The sequence below is a fragment of the Emydura macquarii genome, unplaced genomic scaffold (assembly GCF_026122565.2).
Source record: "Emydura macquarii macquarii isolate MOO-44397 ecotype Brisbane River unplaced genomic scaffold, CSIRO-AGI_Emac_v2 contig_2805, whole genome shotgun sequence".
Taxonomy (NCBI): domain Eukaryota; kingdom Metazoa; phylum Chordata; order Testudines; family Chelidae; genus Emydura; species Emydura macquarii.
In genome coordinates, this window is record NW_027132942.1 from 2,088,071 (window position 1) to 2,113,261 (window position 25,191).

The 25,191-nt window shown below is 39.3% G+C and overlaps 1 protein-coding gene across 2 annotated transcripts in view; it reads left to right on the top strand.

Annotated features, from left to right (window-relative positions):
- Positions 1–25,191, top strand: part of TESK2 (testis associated actin remodelling kinase 2) — a 104,312-nt gene that overhangs the window by 14,635 nt on the left and 64,486 nt on the right. The window contains exon 3 of one of the 2 annotated variants that reach the window (XM_067567737.1): positions 17,626–17,747. The exons of the other annotated variant lie outside the window; for it this stretch is intronic. Coding sequence (XP_067423838.1) covers positions 17,626–17,747 — 122 coding nt within the window. The remainder of the gene's footprint in view (positions 1–17,625; positions 17,748–25,191) is intronic. 2 annotated transcript variants of the gene reach the window in all.

Sequence of the window (25,191 nt, forward strand, 5' to 3'; positions counted from 1 at the left end):
TTTTATATAGAAATGTGCAATTCATATACTTGGCAGTTAAATTTCTCCTCCTTTTTGACAACTTAGTTTACACCTCAGTCAAGAGAGTGAAAATTTTTAATCACTTTCTTGGGAATGAATGAAAAGCTGGGGAAGGAAAAACAATGAAACTATGCAATAATTTAATGGCATTTTTAGCAAAAATTACATTTTTGGAGGTTTGCCTGAATGTGGCTCTGATGATCTCTTAAGACTGAGGAAGACACTGATCTCAAACCATTACAACACAAGTTTCACTGATGTTAATGGTGGTGAGAAATTAAGAATTTATTTTGGGTGGAGTGTGGGAAAGAGATTATTTCCACTGCTCTTAAATCATGACAGTACCAGCATTCCTACTTTTAAACATGTTAGCACACACTAACTCAAGTGTGGTAGGCCACTTTCCTTTGAACCTATCCCGACTAAAGCTAAAATTCATTGTGTTGCCTCAGTTCCTTTTTAAATCTAAATTTCACTTAAAAAGTCAGAAGCATTCACAAGGACTTCCTTTGGGTCTAAGTAAATACATACTAGATATACAATGCAGTCTGGCTGCGTGTCTTCCTTATAATTCATACAGAAAGTTTCAGTCTTTGACAGGTCTCTTATACATAGAACTAAAAAGAAAGTAAAATTTGTAATAAATTATTTTATTCATACTTTGAGCTATACATATATACAAAAATATTCTTGCACCTCTTACATATTCTCTTGCTGAATCCATGAATAACAGAGTTGTATGCTGTTTGAGTAAAAGCAAAGGACTAATCAGTTTCATTTTCTAATTCCATGATCTCGTGTTCATAATGTTCTTTCTTTTTGAAAGTAAAGTGGCCATATGATCTGGTGCCTGAACGCTCTCAGATGCCATGATTATTGGTGCGGCCAAACTTGGGACTTCTAGCATCAAAATGACAGACCTCTAACACCTGATCTTAGAAGATTTTCCAATATTCAGCATGTGATGCTGCCCAGCAAGCTGCCAGCTCAAACCAAGGCAGCAGGCTAATTCACTCGCATGCTAATAGAAACCAAAGAAATGTTAAAAGGTCATAGTCTGTTCAAGCCAATTCACTTGTTAGAATAGAACAAAGGGGGATGTTATCATATTACATATACATGGCTTATGCCTGATGTTAACATTTGCCCTAAATGCTTGAAAACTAGTGAAATGTTAATATTACCATTTTCACTCATCTGAAACTTGTTGATTTGCATTGCACTTAGTTAGCCCTAGATCAAAAAGTGTATTAGCATTAGGATGATTAATTTAATATGTAAAATTGCATGAAAACTAATGAAGGATTGTTTCTGGCTATCTCTTTGTTCCTGTAAACTAATGAAAGATTGCCTGGGTGGCTGTATCTAAATGCATTATGTATGTCTCTGTAATTGGACTGCCTACTAACCAGGATTGAAGCCTAGAACTGTAAATGAGAAGCATGCTAACTTCAAATCATGGGTCCTTGCATTCAACAGTAGGAAATCTACAAACCCATGCTGTGATGGGAACACTTGCTAGACTGCTTTCCAGCTATAAGAACAGGCCCACTGACAGCAATTCTGGGCCCCAGGGCAGAACAGGCAACGGCCCCCTAGAAAGGATGGCTGTGGTCCGAGTGGGCTTCCACTGGACGTTTTTACTTATTTATTAAGTTCCATACAGATTCCTAGGTGGCTGAGGATGCGGTATCTTCTACTCAGCTTCCCGGGGAGATTACTGATGAGCCTAGGAAGCTGAGTAGCAGATACCACCTCCTCAGGCTGCCCAGGAACCTGTATGGCACATAACAAATAAGCTTAGCTTAGGGGAGGGGTGGAGCGCGCGAGGGGCGAGAGCCTTGGGGGAAGGGTTGTGTGTGGAAGAGGGGAGGATATGTATGTATCTTCCCATCCTCCTGGGCCCTTTTAAATTGCCGGGCCCCTGGGCAGTTGACTCCCTTCTCCCCCTTCAGTGGGCATGTATAAGAATAAACCTGGGAACGATCCTGTATCTCTAGACTGATGAATTCTGATGGGGAATTCTGAGCGAATGGACGGAGGTCCCCAAAGCCATTTTCATAGAATCGTAGGACTGGAAGGAACGTCGAGAGGTTCTAGTCCAGTTCCCTGCGTTCCTGGCAGGACTAAGTATTATCTAGACCAGTGTTTCTAAACCTTTATGATGTCAGGGACCGTCTTATACCGCCTTACTGCCTTCCTAAATTGTGTCATGGAGGTCTCAGGGGCTGGTGTCAGTCCACAGACCAGTCGTTGAGAAACATCGATCTAGACCATTCCTGACAGGTGTTTGTCTAACCTGCTTTTAAAAATCTTTGTTGACAGAGAGTCCATAACCTCCCTAGGCAATTTATTCTAGTGCTTAACTACCTTATCAGTTAGGAAGCTTTTCCTTATATCTAATCTAAACTGCCCTTGCTGCAATTTAAGTCCATTGCTTCTTGTCCTATCCTGAGAATGTTAATGAGAACAATTTATCTCATTGCTCTTTGTAACAATGTACTTGAAAACTGTTACCATGTACCCCCTCAGTCTTTTCTTTTCCAGACTAAACAAATCTAATTTTTTCAATCTTCCCTCATAGGTTGTTTTCTAGATCTTTAATCATTTTTGTTGCTCTTCTCTGGACTTTCTCCAGTTTGTCCATATCTTTCCTGAAATGTAATGCCCAGAACTGGACACAATACTCCAGGTGAGGTCATATTAGCATGGAGGAGAACAGAAGAATTACTTCTGGTGTCTTGCTAACGACACTCCTTCTAATACATCCCAGAATAATGTTTGCTTTTTTTTTAAGCAACAGTGTTACACTATTGACTCATATTTAGCTTGTGATCCACTACAACCTCCAGATCCCTTTCTGCAGTACTTCTTTCCTAGGGAGTCATTTCCCATTTTGTATGTGTGCAAGCAACTGTGACTGTTCCTTCCTAAGTGGAGTACTTTGCATTTATCCTTTTTTAATTTCATCCTATTTACTTCAGACCATTTCTCCAGTTTGTCCAGGTCATTTTGAATTTTAATCCTATCCTCCAAAGAACTTGTAACCTTTCCGAGCTTGGTATCATCCTTAAATTTTATAAGTGTGCTTTCTATACCATTATCTAAATCACCAATGAAGATATTGAACAGAACAGGGCCCAGAACTGATCTCTGTGGGACCCACTTGGTATGCCCCTCTGGCTTGACTGTGAATCACTGATAACTACTCTCTGGGAACTGTTTCCAACCACTTATGCACCCCCCTTCCAGTAGCTCCATCTAGGTTGTATTTCCCTAGTTTGTTTATGGGAAGGTCATGCAAGACAGTATCAAAAGCCTTACTAAAGTCAAGAGATACCATATCTACCACTCCCCTCCCCCCCTCTCCCCCCCCCCATATATATCCACAAGGCCTGTTACCCTGTCAAAGAAAGCTATAAGGTTTTTGGGTAACCCTCAGAGACTTATGGGAACTAGCAGACGTTACATCTCTATCAATTGAACTTACAAACTGACTCACCTGTTACATATTTTACCTGCTTTAACCTCTCAATAACTCTCATTTCTTTTCTTAGCTAATAAAACTTTAGTTTAGTTGACTTAAAAAAATTGGCTTTCAGCATTGTTTTTGGTGTGAGATCTGGAGCATCCACTGACCTGGGATGAGTGACCGACTCTTTGGGGTTGTAAGAACCTAATGTGTGGTTAATTTTCATTTTAGTGACCTCTCATCATAAAGTCCAGTTTTTCTGGATAGTAAAGAGGAGCTGGAGAGCTTAAGGGGGCTGTCCATGGCTCCATGGTAACACTAATATAGTAGTCCAGGAATACACGTTTATTACTGGCTTGGTGAAATCTAATTATAGAATATACCACAAGTTTGGGGTGTTTGTCCTGTTCACTGACAATCTGACCTGAGATTGGCACTCTTAGCTGTAAGCCTTACCACACACAGTGACTCTGAGTCTTAATAGAAGAGAGAATCTGCTTTAGAGCAGGTGGTAGAGGCCTGTGTTTTTGGTGCTAGAGGTTCTGGGTTTAATATCTGCTCATGCTCATGGTATCTGTATTTACGCTGTCTTTGTTATAAATGCATAGCATAAGTACTTAATATTACTCATCTGTCAGGAGTCTTACCTCTTACTATAAAATACGTGTGTTTTTAAAACACACTTTTTAATAAAACCCTACAACACTCAATATAAAGAGCCTCAAACCATTAACTGAATTTAATGCTCATTTAAGGTTCTGGATTAGCAATCATGGAGTCCTCTATTCATAGAACTCATTGTAAACTTCTGTCCATTCTAACCCCTCTTTCCTTCTCCTTTGATGCCGTGCTAACTTATCCTAACCCTGATTTTGAAGGGCTACGTTATGTATAAGACTGCAGTGGGACCCAGTTTGAACTGCTTCTAGGGATAGTTACATGTCTTTGGCTCAAACAGCAGGCTGCCTCCAGCCCAAGCTTCTCTTCTTTTCCTCAGATATTCTGATCAAATATGCAAGATGCCAATGGATTTTCCCAACAGATGCACCCTTCCAAAATCAGTAATGTGACCTTGTTTGCCTGGTGGGAAATAAAGGAGGGAGTCACCAAGTGGGCAGAACTGTGAACAAATATCAGGGGAAAAATAGAAATTCAGAGAATAAAAGATAAATGTGTGGGTGGGGAGGGAGAGAGAAACAGACAAACAAAAAGGCCAAAAAAGGACAAGGGGGAGAGAAAATGGATGGAAAGGCATGGCAGCAACAGTAACATTTGAACTAGGATACAGTACAAAAAGACATGGGGAGAGGAGTGAGAGGATGTCTTGCCACCAATCCATTCAAAGAGGAACCCAACTGGAAAAGTTTGGGAACCACAGACTTGAGACATTTCAGGGAGCACACTTCAAACCTGGAATCCTTTAATTAACCTTGCCTGTTGGCAGGTAAGTAAACAATAAACCATTTGAACCTTCAGCATGTTTTAAATATAAATGTAAGTCTGTGCATTGTTGACAGTCTCATCAGAAAGGCCAAGGATGGAACTGACATGTAGACTGAGGGCTGGTCTACATTGGCGGCAGCGGTTGATGGGAGATATGCAAGTTACTTAATGTAGATTGCATATCTCCTGTCATTGTACTTATGTTAAAGTACTGCGTCATCTTCATGGTGCTGTCGACGGGCGATGGCTTCCCGTCGACGCTGCCCTCTGCCTTTCGCGGAATTGAGTCGACCTACACAGACCCGCTCAATCGATGCTACTGCATTGATGCCTGTTGCCATGGCAGTGTAGACATGCCCTGAACTGCACTCTCATCAGTGGAGGTGGTCCCTCCAGGGTAGGATTCAAACAAATTGTCTGGGTGATAAAGCTTTCACTGCTGCTGTCTGTGCTGCACCTGTTCTCTGCATAAATAGGACTTCAGTCCTAGTGTGGTCAAGCCAGCACCTTCCAGCTGCGTTGAATTAATTTATAGGCTTTAAAAAAAATTACTAAAAAGGAGAAGATTCTGGGAGTTCAGAGTAAATGTATCATTTTGTGATTTTTATAATATATTTAAAGTTTAAATAAAATGTGAAAAACAAAATCTTATGTTACGATTGTTACAGCATTTAAAAACAAACATGTTATTGCAAAAGCTAAAATGTAATGAGACAAATCCATAACTAGCTTAATTATAACGGACTTAAATGAGATTATAGGATGAATTTGGCCCAGTGTATAACACTGAGTTGCATGATTGTATGTGTTTTAATAACCTCTACCATGCTGCGCCCCCCACTCCTGTTTTGTTTCCACATTGAAGTCATAGGCCTGGTTTACACTGGCCACGGATTTCAGCGGCAGTCAACGGGAGATACGCAAGCTACGTACAGTAACTTGCGTATCTCCCGTCGACTTCCTAACGTCTGCTTACCATGGCGTCTCCGCTGTGCTGATGGGAAATGCCCTCCCGTCAACGCAGCACTATGTTACATGCCAGGGTAGATTTACAGAGTCGACTTCAAGGTTCGATTGAGTGAGTCTTTACTGCCGTTCAGTTGAACCAGCAAAATTGATCCTGCACTGCCGGCGTTGCCACCGACAGTGTAGACATAGCTATGGTTGCATTCTTGAAGGTGGTGGTGATATTCACTAAGTAGGAAAAGAACTTATGTGTAATTTTCACTTTATAGATGAAAGCAGGAAAGATGGTGGTTTTGAGTATGTTAGCCGTTGGGATGTGAGGTTTACTGATGCTAACTACTTGTAACCACAGCTTGTTTTATGCTGCTTATGCAAGCTCATATTTTTGGCTTTCTGTGCTTGCAGCATACTAAATGGACAGGTTTTTTTAGTACAGTAGACACTATTGCATTTAGTTTCTCCTAAGAACTAGTCTTTGTATTGGCCACTAGATATAATAGTTTTTAATTTTTGCTTTGCTATGTTTTTTTGTACAGACTTAACTATAAAGTATGCTTTCTTTTCCACCCACCCTTGTCATCGTAAATGCAGCAGATGATATATCTTTCTTATACCTTCATTACTTCATATTTCCTTTCCAAAGTAAAATAAAATCTTGTAAGGAGAGCCATTGGGCAGAAAGTGGCTTCCTAACCAATTTCCACCATTTATATTGTCTAAACTCTTACTTGTTTCCTTACAGTTGGTTCTTAGCTGCTTCTGCAACTGTCAAACACAGGTGAGATGGTGGAGCTCAGATATTGAGGGAAGATTCCCTTGTAGAAAAGAAGCATTGGTTTTAGCCACTCTCCTAGGGAGCTGATTCAAATCCCTCATGAGCTGACTCATGAATGGAACTAACTAGTGGTGCAAATGAGCAGTCTTCTACATCAGTAGCAGCAAAGGTTTGTTAAAATCCCTTTCCCCCAACAAAAATCTCAGAAATTATTTTCTACTTAGAAATAAGACTGCAAAACAGGCGAACAGTGGAAAAGCTCTTGCCTGTACTCATATCTCAGACATTTTTTCTTTCCCAGTTTGCAGTTACTGAGCAAACACACATTTGTACATTATATTTTACTGCTTCACATGTGTGCATCTATCTTTGTGGAACCTAAATCTGCAGCATATCTGCAGTTAATGTAGCTGCATATGAATTCCAGGAAGTCATTTCTGAGACTCTGTATAAAGCAGACTGGTTGTGGTGTTTTCTGGTATATCTATATGTAAAGGGATCCTGCATGTTTTCTCTATTTGTTGACCCAGCCATGCTTTGTCCTATTGTGGAAGACTTAGAGATTCTGTCAAAATGTTTGAAGGATTGGTCATGCAAATCTACAGCAGGACAGATTCTGTTTTGCTTTCATCCACAATTACAGGTGTGACTTCCCTAGGTTTCCTTTCAAGCAAACTAATAATCTGCAAGGAAGCACTTCTAATGGTGGGTTAAAAACTATAATTATAAAGGAAGCACTGCAGTAGAAGTCAGCTGATAATATCAGCTAAGTCAGCTAAGTCACACAGGAAACCTCAAATCCACATCTGCATTTTCTGCTTGTCTACCGCTTAATCTAAAGGTTCTCTCTATCATTTTCTGACACGTCCTTATGAGCACTATCACTAGGCCTATACTAGGAAGATGCATTTCTCAGTTGCATTGAGGAATGTCCCTTGAGCTAACAGACTAAATTAATGTAAACTGGGTAAAATGTAGAGGTGAGGATGCACAATACCCTTGATGTTTGTGGGTCTTGCATAAATCCATTAGATGACTGGTGTGTAAAGGATTCATATAAGTGTTAAAAAAGGCACCTGTTTACATGCTCTTAACACCCTTGACATAGGATATTATTTGTCATGTAGTTAAGTACTGGAATACTGTGTACATTTCTTGTGTCCACATTTTAAAAAGCATGTTGGAAAAATTGGAGAGGGAGCAGAAAACAGCCACAAAAATGATTTGAGGGTTGAAGAAAAAAATGCCGTACAGTGAGAGACTCTAAAACTCAATCTGTTTAGCTTATCAAAAAAGGTTGAGGGGTGACTTGATTCACAGTGCATATGAGCCTTTGCAGGGAGAAAATACTAGGTACTAAAGGGCTCTTCAGTTTAGCAGAGAAAAGTATCACAAGAACCAATGGCTGAGGCTGAATGAAGTCAAACAAATGCAAATTGGAAATGAGGCACACATTTTTAAGAGGATGATTAACCATTGGAACAGACTATAAAGGGAAATGATGGGGTCTTCAAATCAACACTGGATGCTTTTTCTGGAAGATGTACTTGAGTAGAACACACGTTTTATTGGGCTCAGTGTAAGGGTAACGGGGTGAAATTGGATGGTCTGATATACAAGAGGTCGGATTAGATAATGTAATGTCCCTTCTGGCCTTAAAGTCTATGAATAAATTAAGTGCAGCAGTAGAGTTCAGTATAATAACCATTACCGTCACCAAGCCATGCAACTTAAAATGTCCTCCCCCTCAACAGTTCTCCTCTCTTACCATTTCCAGTCCCTTGCACTCCTGTTTTCAGATGCTTGTGGGAAAAGGGGAGCTTTGCAACATGCCCTGAAGGTGATTGGACTGTTTCAGATTAAGATGTGGGAGTGGTACAAGGTGATTGGGTTCTGGCTGAAAGCAGAATCTGTGCATTTTGCCCCTCTGCTGTTTTCTGTGTAATTTGAATTGCAGCCTTGCTCAGCTGTCTCCCTTGTTGCACTGAATTGTCCTCTATGGCTTTGTTTTGAGGTCAAAATAAAGTGTTTGCCATCATATTAGCTCAGTTGAGTTAGCTTAACATGAGTGAAAAACCCTGTTAAAGTTCAGGCTTTTCAATTGCATTAAGCTAAGCTGACGGAAAAATCATGATGGAAAAAACACTATATCTGATGGGTAGGAAGGAGCAGTGCTTCAAAATTGAGCTGCTAAGGTATAGGAGACACTGTAGGCCGAGTGGAATGGGGGAGGGTGTGTGTGACCCTAAGAACATCCCAGTGCCAGAGGGCAAAGGGGTTACTGGTATCAGGTAGTGAGTTTCAGCTGGCCTGACCAATTTAGTGTACCCCAACTCATTATGTTTATAATCTGTATCTAAAAGGTATCATGTAATATGTCAATGGAAAACGAATAACTCGCTGATCATTAATATTCTTGTATAATTTATGTATGCACTGTATTAAGAGTTACGGATATATGGTGCTAGGGTCAGATTTGCTGGAACAAGACTGCAGCTCTACATAGACGCTCAATGCATAGAAGCCAGGGTGGGGCTGTTGTGCTGTAGGAGGCTGCTGGAGTGAGTAGCTGATCCAAGGATGCACAGCACACAGACATTCAGGCTTGATTATTGCTGACTGTGAATGTCCCAGGCAGGTGTAGTAGTAAAGCTTTTATGGTACATAAAGGTTACAGGGCAGGCAGTGACACAACCCCTCACTGGTCTGGACTGCATCCCAGAATGTGACGAAGGTGGGAAAGTGAACAGTGGTGGCACACACTTTTTGTGACTGGTATCTAAAATAAATTGTCTGATTATTTTGCACCCTGAAAGCTTAGAGAAAGGTTACCAAAATGTGCATTTAGTGGTCTGCTTGTACCATCAGTTTGGACACACCTCTGTTTGTCTTAAACAACCACCAGACAGTAGAAACTAGAGAGAACCAACCACTTTATATGATGTAATAAAATCTCTCATTTGTGGTGGTCTTGGAAAACCTTTAAAATATCAACGTGAACATCACATTTCTATCTGGAAGATTTTGTACCTGCTGCTGTTACAAGTAAAACCTAACATTACTGTGCTGAAAGAAATTAACAAAAAAGCATTATTTTTTCAGTTCCTTTCTCCTGTTTAGTCAGTCAGCTTCTTCCTGGCTGAAAAGACTTTCCTCAACATCAAGATGGGAGCAGAACAACCATTTCATTCTTTAAAAAAAAAAAAAAAAACCATAAAAAAAAAAAAAAAAAAAAAAAAAAAAAAAAAAAATGGGTAGGGCCACATCATTTAAAGAGTGCTGAGTCAGAAACTGGATTTGAAGTTGACTAATTTTTTTAAAATTATACATAAATATTAAAATAATTAGCCACATGGAAACTTCTCTAATTGTTTGACTTTTTAAAACTTCATGTTAAACTGTTGATGTATTGCAGTTAAAGAGGGTACTTGCTTAAAAGATGATAAAGGTGTTCAGATGCTAACGAGCACCGCAGAATAAGCTAACTATTGACTGCATTTCTGGTTGAGTTGAGTGCAGAGAGTTTTGTAAATTGGGAAGTGCGTTGGAGCTTTGCTTTCCTTCTGGATGAAAGGGCAATGTCAGTGTGAGTCATTATCAGTGTATGATTTCCCAATAGAAAAGCAGGTGGCAGGACTCCACTGGCACGAAAATTTGCTCCTCTTGTTTAGACCTCAGAACTTTTCAAGCACAGTTAAAAAGATCTGTTAGCTTTCTGTTCTGGATGGACATGTGCTGGGCTGGCTGCACTGGGATTTTCTGATTTTTGCCAGCCGGCAAACATCCATGTTTGTGTAAGCCCATTCACAGCAGGTACTGAGGGAAAAATCCTGGGTTCCTGTTCTTCATATAAGTGGAGCATGCTGGCATACTTCCAATATTAACATGAGTGACTTTGTGGAAGAGAATACATAGCTTGGGAGGGTCACTGTGATGGACCTTTTATGTGAATTTTAGTTTTTCTTCAATACAGCAGGGAAATAGGATGCCTCTCATGGTGGGTTTTAATGGTTTGTGGCTATTGACTGTGTGCTAGAGTGATGGAGCATGTTTGTGCCATTCATTAATATATCAAGTATAGAAAGGAAAAGTTCAAAGAAACTATTATGAATGGTAGTAAATTAAAACGCTCTCCTTTTTCATCCTAAATGCTTAGGATGTACTTTGATCTTGATAGCAGATGTGAAGGGGTTGGGGGTGAGGAGAGAATTCCAAATTGCTTCTATTGAAACTCTAGCCATCTTCATTCAGGTCCAGTTTTCTGTCTTCAGCAGATGAGTAGTTCTTTCTGTCTTTTCTGAATGGCTTTATTAGGCCTCCTGTTTTCCAGACTCTCTTGGGGATGGGTGGGTGTGGCTATGGTAAATGTTGGTGAGAGGACAAATGGTTCTGATAGACAGTGTTCTTGGTATTTTTGGTCATCTCTTGAGAAAATTGATTATGTGCCATGCGTACATGTGTGTCGGAAAGATGAATGCTACAATTAGATGAATGTCACAGGAACATTGATCAGACCTCATGCAGACTGACTGTGGCAGTGTGGTAGTAGTAATACACTTTTGTCCCCCCATTCACGATGCACAGTACCATACATTGGAAGGTACTGTCGCAAGATGTTGCATAGAAAGTTCTGTAACTGCAATGGTTATATCATTGGAGCAGTGTGGTTAAATTGTGGCCCTCTGCCAAGAAAATTTACTACTTGGCAGCTGCATTATAAAAAATACCTAACATAAAATTGTATTAAGAAATTATTTGTAACTTTTTAAAATTAAAATGTTGTTCTTGAACTATAGAAGGGCCTCCAGAAAGGGCTTTTAGATGTATCAGACCTATTATCAGTCACATGATTTTTATAACAAAAGTGCTGTTCTTTTGTACTCCATCTTCTCTTTGTGAGGCTCTGGTGAAATCTTAAATCTGTATCTGTGATATCAGTCATTTCTATAGCAAGAGATTGGTATCCTAAACACTGGATCATGTCTTCACTACACGCTCAAAGAGGAAGGAGAAGCTTATTAAAAAAACACACACAAATGTTTTCAATAATAAAAAAGGAACGCAGGGAAAATGCTGTCAAAGCAAAACTTTTTTTTGATAAAAATGTTTCCTTTTTAAATTCCGCATGCAGATTCTGAAAAGGAAATCCGCAAATAAACTTTTTTTTGGGTACCTCATGACTAACAAGTTATTTAGGCAGTGGGGAGGGGTGATGATTTGGCCTCAGATCCACACTTTGTGATGAGATCTATGATAGAAGGGATAGCTTGTGTGTTTCCTTTATCAAAGTACTGGAGCACAAACTGAGCTGTTTTTACTTTTTATAATCTTAGCATTTACATAAGCTACAGAAATTTTCTATTAACGTTTTGGTTATACATTTTAAAACCAGAGCAATCAAGGGAATATTTAGCAAGTGCTTTAACTTGAGTGCGGAGATGCTACTGCATAGTACATACACATCTTGCAAGTGCTTCACAAATTTAAAGTTCTCAACATCCTGGGCAGTAAGTTTAATCATCCTCATTTTGTACCTGGGGAAACTAAAGTATAGAGGTGAAGTGACTTGCCCAGAGCTACTCAATGAGTTAGCGACAGAGCTGACATTAGAATTTGGGAATTGACTCTCAGCCCTGTGGTATCTCAACACCTCTTGTTGCTTTCCTTATCTTGGCTTTGTCATGACTTATACACGATGAAAAATTAAACTAAGTCCCTTGGTTTCTTTTCTACTCCCACACCCTCCCACTTGCCTTTTCTAAGTCTGTTTGAGTTTGCCCATAGATCTTCCAGGGAAGCTTTATATAGCAGTATTCTACTGAATTAGGTATAAAATTAGTTAACTTTCTTTCCCCCTCAGGCTGTGCTTGCTTATATCTGATGCATACCAAGCTCTGGAACAATAGGCCTCTGATCGAACTGCGTGCTTTCTCTCAAAATAAGACTAGCCTCTTTTTGCTTTTTTTTTTTTTTTTTTTTTTTTTTTTTTTTTTTTTTTTGGTTTGAACAAGAACAAGCTAGTGAAGAGGAAATATGCACACTTCTGTATCAATAAATGGATTGTAAAAACCCCCCATACCTACTGTATTCTGGGCTCTGGTCCTAAATTTACAGTGCGCTGTGGAGATAAACATAACATTAACAGAAAAATGAAGGAGTTTTAAAAAACATATAATGAATGGATTTACAAAGTAATAGAAATTATACTGCTTTTTCATTAATTGTAAAATTTAGTTTGGTTTGCCAAAGAAACATTGGGTAAAAATTATTTGACCTTAAGTGTAGAATATAACAAAATAATTGCTCATTGCTTTGCAGAACCAGCTATATGAAGGAACATTCAAGTTGTCGAACTTGGCTTTTGGTTTAGTTCCTAATAACAAACCTATTGTGGTACTAGAGCGAGTCACTGGGGACAAAAAAGTTCCCACGAGTGTGCATTTTTTGTCTCCTAAAACAAACATTTCAGTAATAGAAATCTGTAACTATTTGAATTGAGTCTGTTGCTCTTGGAATGATGGGTTTTTTTGTTAAGGTTTTCTTTGGATCCTGTACTTGAGTCCTAATGATACATACTTACTGGTTCTTGCTGGCAAAGTGTTTGTTACACTCTGCATATTTCCCTCCCTTTGTCAGGAATTAGGGAGTAGTGACATTTATATAACTGCTAATCCATGTGAAAATGGCCATGACCTGATTCCACTCCTTTAATGATTGACACAACAGCCTAACTTCTGGAGTAATTTATTTTAATTAAACTTTTATTTAGCACCATAATTTTTTCCCGGTGACATGGTGCTTTACAAGCTGAGAAATGTGTTACTGCTCCTGAAGACCTTACTTTAGATTATATCTATGAACAAGTAAATTTCAGTGGTTAGAAATACTGGGAGGATACCCATCGTTTGTAGCTCTGGAATTTTTTAAAATCAGCAGAAACATGTTGGGGGGGGGGGCAAGGCTTTTTTTTTTTTTTTTTTTTTTTTAACTAGAAGGGAGTTTTATACAATCAAAAACCTTGTAAAATCAGGTTTTACATATACTTCAAGTGCCTCCATCACTGAGATTTGTGAACAGCATGTACAAAATTAAAGGGAAATTTGCCCATATCTGAGACATGGGCTCTGCTCCTCTTGTTCAGGCTGCTATTTACAGGGAGGCTTTCTTAAAATTTCTTGAATTGTCATTCTGCTGCCCCATCACAGAGGGAGGCATTTTCAAAATATAGGTCTTGCATCATGACTGAAAGGTGGCCTGACTCAGGTTCATTCTAATATCCTGTGATAGGTAGTTCCCCAAAAGCAACTGCTTAAAACATGCCCTGAACTCTTCTGCCCTAGCAAGTTTCATTTTGGGCTTTAACGGCAGAGACTGCGTAGAGCATAGTTAGTATGGACAATCTCCTAGAAAGAAATGGTCCTAAAGATAATGGAGTCCTGGCATTTAAAGAGCTTCTCAGGTGAGGAACCTGGATCTTGAATCCTGCTATCAGAGGTGAGACGAAACACAAGGCAAGATATTGTGATACCTCAGGTGAGGGAAGGTGTGTGTGTGGAGGTGCGGGGAGATATTGATGTAACAGAGGGATTGCTTAAAGATGGGATTAAAGAAGGAGAGAGAAGGTTGTTGGGAGATGAGTGCAAAGATACTGCCTCATCTTAGGGGACAGCAACATAGTCACAAAGCTTGAGAATGAGACAAATGGTACAGTAAGTTGAGAGTGAGAAGATTGGTGACTAAAGAGGAAGAACCAATATGACTTGGTGAGAGACTGGATATGGGCAAGGGGCAGGGAGGTATCCATGTGGTGTGTGAAGAATTGCCCAAGATTGCTAGGTGGTGAGGTTGGAAAATTGGGATGAAGGGGGAAACAAAGAAAAAGAAATTGAAAGATGATAAATGTAGTTTTTGAGAACAAATGTGTGTGGGTGGTGAGAAATCCAGGAAGAGCTATCAGTGATAGCATGAGGTGATTAACCATTATTATCACGAAGGTTTTTGCTACTGGAGAAGTACCAGATGATTAGAGAATAGTGAACATAGTTGATGAGAGAAGTACTAGGGGAAACATATTAAAGTCCTAAATGTCTCAATCAAACATCAATTGTAGGAACTATTCTTGATTATTTTAAGGACACACCTGGCAAAATACAAATTTAATAGTGTGAATCAGGATGGCTTTGTGAAAGGTAAATCAGGGCACACAAATCCGGTTACTTTCTAAATGAAAAATCTATCTGCTTAGACAAAGTGGAAGCAATAGATTTAATGTTTGGATTTTTCAGAAAGCTTTGACAGTTTCACATGATGGATTATTTTATAAATTCTCTTAGTAAACAATTGCCCAACCCATATTGAAAGAGGTAAAGAAATATTTAGTGGATAGAAAGCAGAGAGTTGACAATAAAGGTGTGTGTTTTGTGTAAGTTGTAGAAAAGGATCTTACATGGCTCTGTATTGTAATTCGCGCCCACTCTCTTAAAATAAAAACCAAAAACCCCAAAACAAACCGCCTTGACTTCCAAAGTTTCAACATGTGAAATCACAAAACTTGGAGGATTCCAAAATGGGAGACAAAGACTCAGAGGGATATAGCTGTTTTACAGGGTATATTCGATAGATGTGGTGATCAGACTTTGAGGTGGACTTATGAAATTTAACGTGCCCAAATCTAAAGTGATGTGCTTGGGTAGAAATCCTGTCCAAATGGCACTGAATTAGTTAATGCTGTAGAGGAAAGGGTTTTTTGTCAAGTGTGTAGTGGCAGTAAAGATGTCTACATAGGATGTATCATGAGGGGTGGAGGCTGTTATTGAAGACCTAGGGTTTTGTGCTAATGCTTTATAAAGCACGGATTAGAGTGCTTTTGGAGTACAGTGTCTAGTTTTGTTCGCATTGCTCAAATAGAAATTATAGCTAAACCAGAGAGAATACAATTTACAGTGGTTCCCATCTTTTTTGAGTGAAAGCCCCACTAGTTAACACTAGGTAAAACATACGCTTCCCCCTCACCATCATCCATAAACACACACAACCCCTGTAAACACATGTAATGATAATAATAACACTAAATTACATAATAATAAATTACTCTTACCTGAGTAAGAAGCTAAGCCTTCTCTGGCACAGCTGCCACTGCATGCCACGTGTGGCCCCTAATGGACTGAGGGTAATGGAAGCAGCCTTGGCCGGGGCTACTCCAGGCCCCCACCGGCATGGGGCTGCTCCTCTATGCCCGGGTAGTGTGAGGTTGTGGGGGGCTGCTCCTCTGATCCTACTGGAGTGGAGCTCGGGTCGGTTGCTTCCTCGGGGAGGCTGCTTCTCCGCTCTGCCTGGTGTGGATCTTGGGGGGCTAAATGACCTCAATATTACTGAAGGCTCATGGATCCCTTGTAATCTTTGGCACCCCCCCCAGAGGATGTCCCGCACCCCTTCTTGGGAACCAATGAACTAAGTAACAAAACTGGGGTTATTGGCCTTGAGAGGAGAGATGACCGTATAAAAACATTTAAACTAGCTAAGGTATTATGAAACCTAAGATTGGTGAATGGTTTGGTTATTGGGCAGAGTAGAACTTCAGTTTTAAATTGTGGAAAGTGAATTAATGCATGTAAAAACATAACTTTCTAAAATCTTATTTTATATGCGTGGTGAATAAACTTAATTGTTCTCCAAAAGAGGTAGTGAAATCTAACAGAATGTGTCTGAAGCGGCTATGTCAACTTAAATTTGCCCCAAATTAATTTTATAAAACCTAGTTATTATAAAGCTGAAGACCAACAGAAATATTTTGACAACTGATTTTAATTCCAATGTAAACAATTCTTAAACAAAACATTCCCCTACAGTTGTTGAAAACTAAACATTTGTAGCATGAAGAATCTGAAAGTGAAACTGATTTTAATTGCCCAATCTGAGGGAGATGTGAAAAGTAGAAAACATAAATGATGACAAATGCATTGGATTGTTAGCATTTTCTCTTAATATCTCTTGAATAGTACTATATACCTCGACCCTTGTTACAGCACAAGACTTTTAACCTTGACAGTGTGCCATTAGCATAAGAGGAATGGTGTGGAATTTAATTATTTAAAGGAGAATATGTTTATTGCTTGGTTGTAGCCTTTTTTGGGGGGTCAGACAGAAATACGTGGCTGATCATGCTTTTCTACTCCCATTCCTCAGTTTGGCTAAGGGTTTTTGTTTTCTTGCACAAAAAAATTAAAAGCTTAACCCTTTTCCAAACTTCTAGTAATTAGATGCAGGAATGAAGCCACAGTCTCTTGGTGAGGTGGAGGGGGAAAATAACTCTTGTAACAAAATGGAGCTGCTTTGCAATACAGATGTAGGGTCCCTCTCAAGGTCACTGTCTTGTTGTCCAAAGACCTCAGTGGGGTTGGCTCTAGCTACCTTCCAGAACACCTATGTATCAGCCACCATGATTTCTCATGACAGCAGCCTTCTAAGGAAAAAAGACACGGTCATACTTGGTGGAGGAGAAGGAGGGGGAGGGTCTTTTGTGCGTTAGAGGCCGCTTTCACGAGATTTAGAGTGTCAAGAGACTGAGGGACCATGGAAATAACTACATTCGGAATTACTGTAAATAAAAAACTGCATTTCTTCAACTTACCTTCCCCCCCCCCTTTCTTTATGCTTGCTCATACAGATATGAACAAGCAAGCAAACCCTCCAAACTTACCAGACTTTTTCTCCTACAGATAGTGAAGAAAGAGGGTGAACTGGTGGCTTTTTAAATATTTAAGAGGTACTCAAACACTATGGTAATGGAAAGCTGAGTTACAGGCTAGAGATGGCATAGTTATCAACCTGTTTCAGACACGAATGGTGTATGTCCTGCTGCTTGTTCTATGCTACTCTTTTAATGACTCATTGACCTTACATTTCCTGCCTTTAAAATGTCATTTGTTCATTTGCTTACTTTTGGTAGGTGAGACATAAAACTTCAGACCAGGTGATGGCTCTGAAGATGAACATACTGAGCAGTAACCGAGCAAACATGCTGAAAGAGATCCAGCTTATGAACAGACTCTCTCATCCAAACATCTTAAGGTACTATTTTTTTCCATTGGGTAGTACAAGGGCAAGGGAGGATTCCTATGAAATTTTTTTAAAGGGTTTCATGTATGTCTGGAATTTTATGGCTTCATAAGATAGAGATCCTCTAATTTAAAAATAATAATTTTCATACTAGAGCATGTTACTTAGTTTGGCAATTTGCATTCAGTGATAACCAACAACGGTTTCTTCAGAGGAACGTGGAAGTCTTCATAATGCAATTGTCCATACAGTCGCTCAACTCATATGAAGCAAGAGATTTGATTTCTATTTACTGTCTGAACTTGCATAGTTAAACCTGTGAATGGTCACAGACTAATCATAGAATATTAGAGTTGGAAGGGACCTCGAGATCATCGAGTCCCAACTCCTGCTCAGAGCAGGACAAACTAGGGATTGATAACTATTTAAGGAGGTGAATTTTCCAGGTTGATGGCATAGTGCAAAGTTGTATGACTTCTGATTGGTGTTAAATTTACTGTTCTCTAATTTTTAGTGTTCCCTTATTTTTGTAATGTGAGACAGGAGAAGAAGGCCTGAAGAATAGTATGAGAATTAAATTAGTCTTCTCTGATTAATACTTCTCCTTTCAAGGCTAAATCATCCACATTTTGCAATAGCTTGTCATGAGAGTTCCAAACACTTCTAAGCCTCTATTGTTGCCACCCTTTGTACTTTTTCAGTCTCAGTCATACTTTCCTGAAGGCTAGGTGACAAGCAACAGACACTGCTTCACCTGGGGCTGTAACATTGTTAGATATCTAATGTGATGGTGATTATCATTTGTTCAGTGTATCCAAGTAACGTATTTTTGCTCTCCAATTGCTGCTGCACGGTTGGCAGACATCCTGACTGAGCTATGATGATGACTGAAGTCTTTCCTTAGGGAGTCTATCAAGCTCAGAGCCTATCAGTGTTTGTAAGAAGTGTCAACTCATTTTGCCAATGTGCATTATCTTACATTTACACAACGTTAATTTGTTGAACTATTACTCTGCACAAGCCTGCAATGTTTAAATCTGTAATATTTATTAAATTTAAACAACTGAGTTTCCACTTTCAACATGTTTTTAAATAACTCGGGTCCCAGTATCTAGCCCTAGAACAGTGGTTCTTAACCTTTCCAAACTACTGTACCCCTGAAGCCTGAGTCCCACCCCCACGGGGCTGAGGCATGTAACTTAGTTTCATGGCGCCCCTGTGGCTCCAGGCAATTGCCTTTCTTGCCACCCCCAATACCAGCTCTGCACTTGCGACCCCTCTAAAACCCCAGGTTAAGAAACACTGCCCTAGAATATCCTCAGTCTTAACTTTTCTGTTCTTTGGAACAACTCTTAACCAATTATTAATGCAAGGCAATATACTTTACCCCTTTAACTCATTTGTTTCCCTTAATAGTCAATTCTGAGAAACCTTATCAGTATTATTTTTTCTCAAATAACTCAACAGTTTGGAGAGGCATAACTTTTTCTTACAGTGGTTTGCTGGTTTGACCTTACCAGATTGTACTTATCCAGTTGTTGTACTGATCTACCCTTAATCAGACTCTTAGTCAGTTTTCCCTTTACCAAAGCATGGTTCACTGGTCTAATTCCCAGCATTTCCTTTGGTGTTCTCTCTTTCCTTTATTTATTTATTTTTTAGTGGCGGCACGTAGGCAACTTTCAGTTCTTCAGGAACAATAACTGTTTTATACAGGATATTCATTACATGATTACGCAGATGTGCAGCATGTGGTCCTCCTGGGAAGCAGATAGAGTTGCACTGGAGTACAATTTGGTAGAGACTTTGCACACCCTCACTCTTTGTCAATTTTACAGTCGGTGTATCTCAGTGCTTTCCATATCAAGTTTACAGTAAAAAAAAAAAAAAAAAAGATGAATATGCTAATTGCCAGCCCTACAAACTTGCTCTGAAAGTCAACCTGTTTCTTTTCTGGTTAGTTCATTGTCATCAGTAGTAACAGAGAATCTGTTGGCCAAATGCTGCATTCAGTTACAACTAAGTAGCCCTGCTGCTTTTGGTGAGGTTGCACAGGTGTCAGTAAGAGCACAAGTTATTGGGCCTAATACTGGGGTAACTGAGTGAAATCTGATGTCCTGTGACATACAGAAATAGATGATCTGATGGTGCCTTCCGGCCTTAAACTCTATGAATTTATGCATAATTTGAAGACAATGGTGTTGCACAGATGGCTCTGAAATGGAACAATAATTCTGTTGATTATACATGAGCCAGAAGATAATTCGGTTTGCTCTCCCAGTGGTTCTTCAGAGCTGACAGTAATAAATCTTTATTCCCACCCACCCACCATGCATACTTAGGTAAGGAGATAAAACTCTGATTATATAAAAATGACCATTGCTTATTCAGCTCATCTGTTGCTTGTGTGTGTTTACTTTTTCAGAGTAGAATTCACTTAGTTTTTCAAATTGCTTGAGTTGAGGCTTCCTCCTTAGGGAAACTTCACTGTCTATTAAAATTGCTGACTTTATCTTCCTTGTTGGAAAACTGCCTTTGAAATAGGAATTTCTTCATTGTCTACAGTAAATACCAATATAAAAATTGTATTTCACTTTGCTAGTTCTTCAGTCTTTCTCCCACTTACTCCACACTGATTATTGTTTTTTTTCTTTCTCTCTTAGGTAATTGATATTTTGTGTTTGTCCCCTTTATTTTAGGTCAGAATTGAACCCTACCTGTCACAGTGTATTTTCCAATCTCTTTAGGATGATTGCAACAGGCTTTCCACCTTTAAAAAAGCTGTCCCTCTCTTTCCCCCAACTAATAGCATGAAGTACTTCTCTATTTAACCGTGTGTATTTTACTTGACTCCTTTTCATTTATATATTTTTTAACAGAAGTCTATATACCATCTGTGCCTGTAATCCATTGTTGTAAAAAATTAGCCTACAGGCTGTTAACTCTGTGTATTAAAATGTCTTTTGTTCATGTATGTATTCATACCTAATGTGCAGTTGCTTTTGCAATATATAGTGGTGAGGGGAAAAAACACACACACCAGTATCAGTTAACAGTAGCCTGGAGCACACTCAGTTGTAGATCCTGTCATCAGGAGAATGTTCTACAATAGCATGTTTATGTTGAAGGGTTTTCTGGGATGACTTTCTGGGATTCTTGTATTTGGATTAGTCAATATTTAAAGAGAACCGTTCTTTCCTACTAAGTTTTAGTCTTTTGAGTATATAATTTTTCCATTCTAGGGATTTTAAAATTATTCTGTGCTCCAGCTTGCTTTCAACACTCTTTTCTTCATCACTTTTAAAATCTGCCCTTTAAAATTCTTTCCCTTTTGTTATTGCTAAGGAATTTGTCCTCTTTTGTGATATCATGCCTAAGTGTGCTGTGGCAATGTTTAACTAATGCAGCTTCTCCACTTGACTCTGAGATGAACCCTGTTCTTACATAATATGTAAAAATAAGCCACCTCATCTCTCATGAGCTCTGACAGGTGCTGCTGTAAAAAGTAATTGTTTTATGGCAGTGGTTTTCAAACTCTGATCTGTGCATCCCCAGTTGGCACCTTTCCTTATGTTCTGCATACTGAAACCTTTTGACATCTATGCTGGGCAGTGGGGGGAGGGGTGGGAGTTTGTGTGGTAGAGACGACTTTTCTCCTAGGAAGTGGTTTGCAAAATTGTATCTCTGTCCTCTATCACATTAGCCTGTCTTTCTGGTGTAATTAGCAGCCAGGAATCTGATGTTTATTGTTCCACCCTGTGTCTGACAACAAATTAGGTGGTTTCTTTCACAAGCTATGTGTTCCTGTTAGCCCACACTTAGCTTTAAAATTCTAATATAAAGTTACTTATATTTTTTACTGCTTAAAATCACTGTCATCATTAATATTAATTAACTTCATTTGGTTGAAATTCTGCTTTTGCTTGTCTGCACTGCTTCATCCTTATTGCTGGAAATTCCTAGCCTGTTTCTTTCTCCTAAACCACAGCCACTTACAGTTTTGGACGTCTGATCCAAGTGCACTTGATGAATTTCTTCAACTCATGGTTTAATGGGGATTATTTTTTTCTTTTATTGCCAAGCATGTAGTTTACTTGCAGGTAAGGTGAAGCCCATCACCATCCTTCTCAATGCCTGTGGATTTGCCTCTTTCTCATTCCAAAGTGGTATTTAGGCACAATTGTGTCAAGGTCCTCTAGTTTCTGTTTCGCAGGGCTGAGTGAATTTGAATTAATCTCTGTCTCTGTCTCCTTATCCAAGGTTTTGGAATCATTTATGCCCCTGTCTCCCTGGTCCTGTTCATGGAATAAGTAGTCTAGCTGTGTTCTTTGTGTCTTGCATGTCCTCACAATATTAAAAGATTCTGCTGCACAAACTCTACCCTCAGCCAGTGAGCTACAACAGATGGTTCAGATGAAGTGGAAAGTTAAAACTGGGTCTCCATCTGTTGGAGATAATGCAGTCCAACCTACCTTGCTGTCACCCCAAGTAGCCTCATGTACATGTTGAACATGAGAATCTATAAAAATATAATTTTGTGGTCTTCAACACAAACGTACCCTTGAGGAAAATGGGAAATTGCCGGTGCTACCCCATGTGTGTTCGTTCTCTCTCTCTCTACACACACACACACACACACACACACACACACACACACACACACACACACGTCCATCTCTCTAGGGGATATTTTGGAATATATTTTGACACCTTTCTGGTAGCCATATTGGCACCGTGCGCTAACAGAAGTAAAAAGCAGTATAAACTTAGTTCTGTCCTTAAAATCAGCAGACATGACTCTGAACACACATTGGGTGTAGATTCATGAGTCAGAAGGTGCAATTTTTGTGGAGTCATTTTCTTGGGCATAACTTCACTTGAAACCTCTGTTGAACAATGTAAGCCTTCAAGATTTCTCTCCTTTATTTCTCTGTGTTGCTGATATTGACATGCATTATAGCCATGAGTTCCCACCCAAGGCAATCTATAGGACTCTGTTACCTGTGAGATCAATGCTCTTTTGTCCTGAAAAGCAAGTCACTGCTCTGTGTTCTACAGTCTTCACTAATGGAGCAGTCCATTAACCCAAGTCCTTTTTCTCTTGTGCAGTCTTTTAGATTAGTGCATTTTCAGAATGTGATTGAATTTCAGTCTTTAACATCACTGTTTGCATGAAAAATGCTTCTTTATTTAATATGTACTTTAGAGACCTTTTTCATATAACATTTTTCTGCACACAGGAAGTCTTAGCTCATGTTTTAAATGCCCTCATGGGAGCACTTTGAAATATTGTTGTGTTTGGCAGCAAACATGCAAGCAGACTGATTCATTGATTTAACCCCACCATCTGCAAATACAATAAAATTAAAATAATGTCCGTGTATATGTGTTGTTTGAGCTTTCTCGAAGGAGAATTTCTTTCATCTACTCACACAGAAATCCAGCATATTTGAAATATTATGTCAATCTGTTTTCCTTTGCTGCAGTTGGTCCCCTGTCAAGCCCTCCCATCAGTGGAAGAACTTGTGATGGAGTATGTTTCAGTAGGCTGACTGCTTGCATTGTTTTTAGCACCCTCAGTATGTTTATGCTGAACAATGATTTGTAATTAACAAATGGAAGTCAGAAAATGATTTACCAAGTTTTTTTCTTCCTATAACCTGGACCTTCAAAAGCATTATTTTAGAAATGGTGTGCACATACCGGTATAAATAAATAAATACTTATTAAATATAAATAAATACAAATTTATGAAGTTGCAAAAGGGCTAGATGAGATGACTTACCTTTGGACTGAAATATGGTAAGGATTACAGTGTTAACAGTAAAAAGTAGCTAAAATGCAATTTTATTTAGCATTACATCTAATACAATTAACTATGGAAGGTTTTAAGTGCAGATTTAGTGAAGTCATCCTCTGTCCATTGTCACATTTGGGGTGCAATCCAGATAAATGAGGTTGACACCCCCTGCCCTGTTACCCTGGGTGCCTTAAAATGCTTTGCTGCTGTAGCTCCCTTGTCTGGACACTCCCAACCAGCCTACAAACATGAACTGAGTGTCTGTGTGATAAGCAGCCTTGGTTCAGTAATTCTGACTCCAGAAGCCTGCTTGTTACACCGCAGCCACACTCTTGTCTCCACCTGCCTTGGTTACTACTAGCCAAGTGACCCCAGTACACCCCCAGTCCTAGATTTCCCCAAAATTGCCTGCCTTGAACTGTCCAGTCCTCTCCTGGACCACTCAGAGAAATAATGAGGTTCGTTTGCTTCTTTAAAGAGACAATACCTAGCAGCTTGCCACAGTAACTATAGTTAACAATTATTTCAATTCGAACACAACCCTGGGTTGATTTAGATTAAAATAAGTTTAACAGGACACAGGCTAAGTGATGCCAAGTAAAAGAAATGGTTAGAAATGGTTACAAGCATATAAAAGTGAAAACACGCATCTAAAAGTCTAAATTTTCATTTAGCAAGGCACGGTCTTTGTTTAAGATGGTTTATCTCCCCAATTACTCTTCGTTCTGCAGGGCTGACTGTCTCAGTCAGGACCTTCCACAGAAGTGTGAGGTGCTGGTTTCCCTTGTCATCTGAGGTGAAAGATAACTTAGGGGTTCATTGCCCCTCTTTTTATAGTCCAGTAAACCTTTGAAAAGCGTATCTCTTAAAGTTCATTGACTCTGCTTCCAGAAGCAGGAAGGTTTCCTGGGGGTACAGTGTCCATCCCCCATTGATAGTTGAGTTGTTACTTCCTCCCCTGGTTAGCTTTTGATGGCTTTATTTTTCTTTTATGTAAATGTATCTTCATTGTCTTTGCCTGGTGACCAGGTTGGCTAGACAGACAATTCCTTATTATCCAGACATACTGACTCCCCAACCACCTTGTGAGCTTTGATGGTTCTGTTTACTACATATATAAATTGCAGTTCCATTGGCATTGGTCACCCAGCTTCATTTCTATTCAAGACCTTGATGATTATCTGTTCTATTCTTTCCCTCTGAAGCACCTGGCATTGGCCACTGTTGGAAGACAGGTTACTGGGCTAGATGGGCCATTGGTCCAACTCACTATGGATGTTTTATGACCTTGGCAGACCTATTTCTACTTTGCTCAAATGAAGACTTTAAAACATATTAGAGGATATTCATAACTTCACATGTGGCATTGTCACATATATTCCACAATGATATTAATGACCAATGTGTTTTTAGTTTTCAGATAATGAAGCCTCACAAAGCATGATTTGTACACATCTTGTTGGAGTAGTGTGTAGGGTTTGAATACAGGGTGCTTAGGGTCACATCCATACCCCACCCCCCCAAATGTTCAGTGCCATGGTGCAAGCGTATTTGTTCTTGCCTTCACTTTCTCTGCATCTGGCTATACAGTTTTAGAGGAATTTATTGTATAGATTCTGTATTTGTCTGATTTTTTTCCCCCCTAGTTTTTAATCT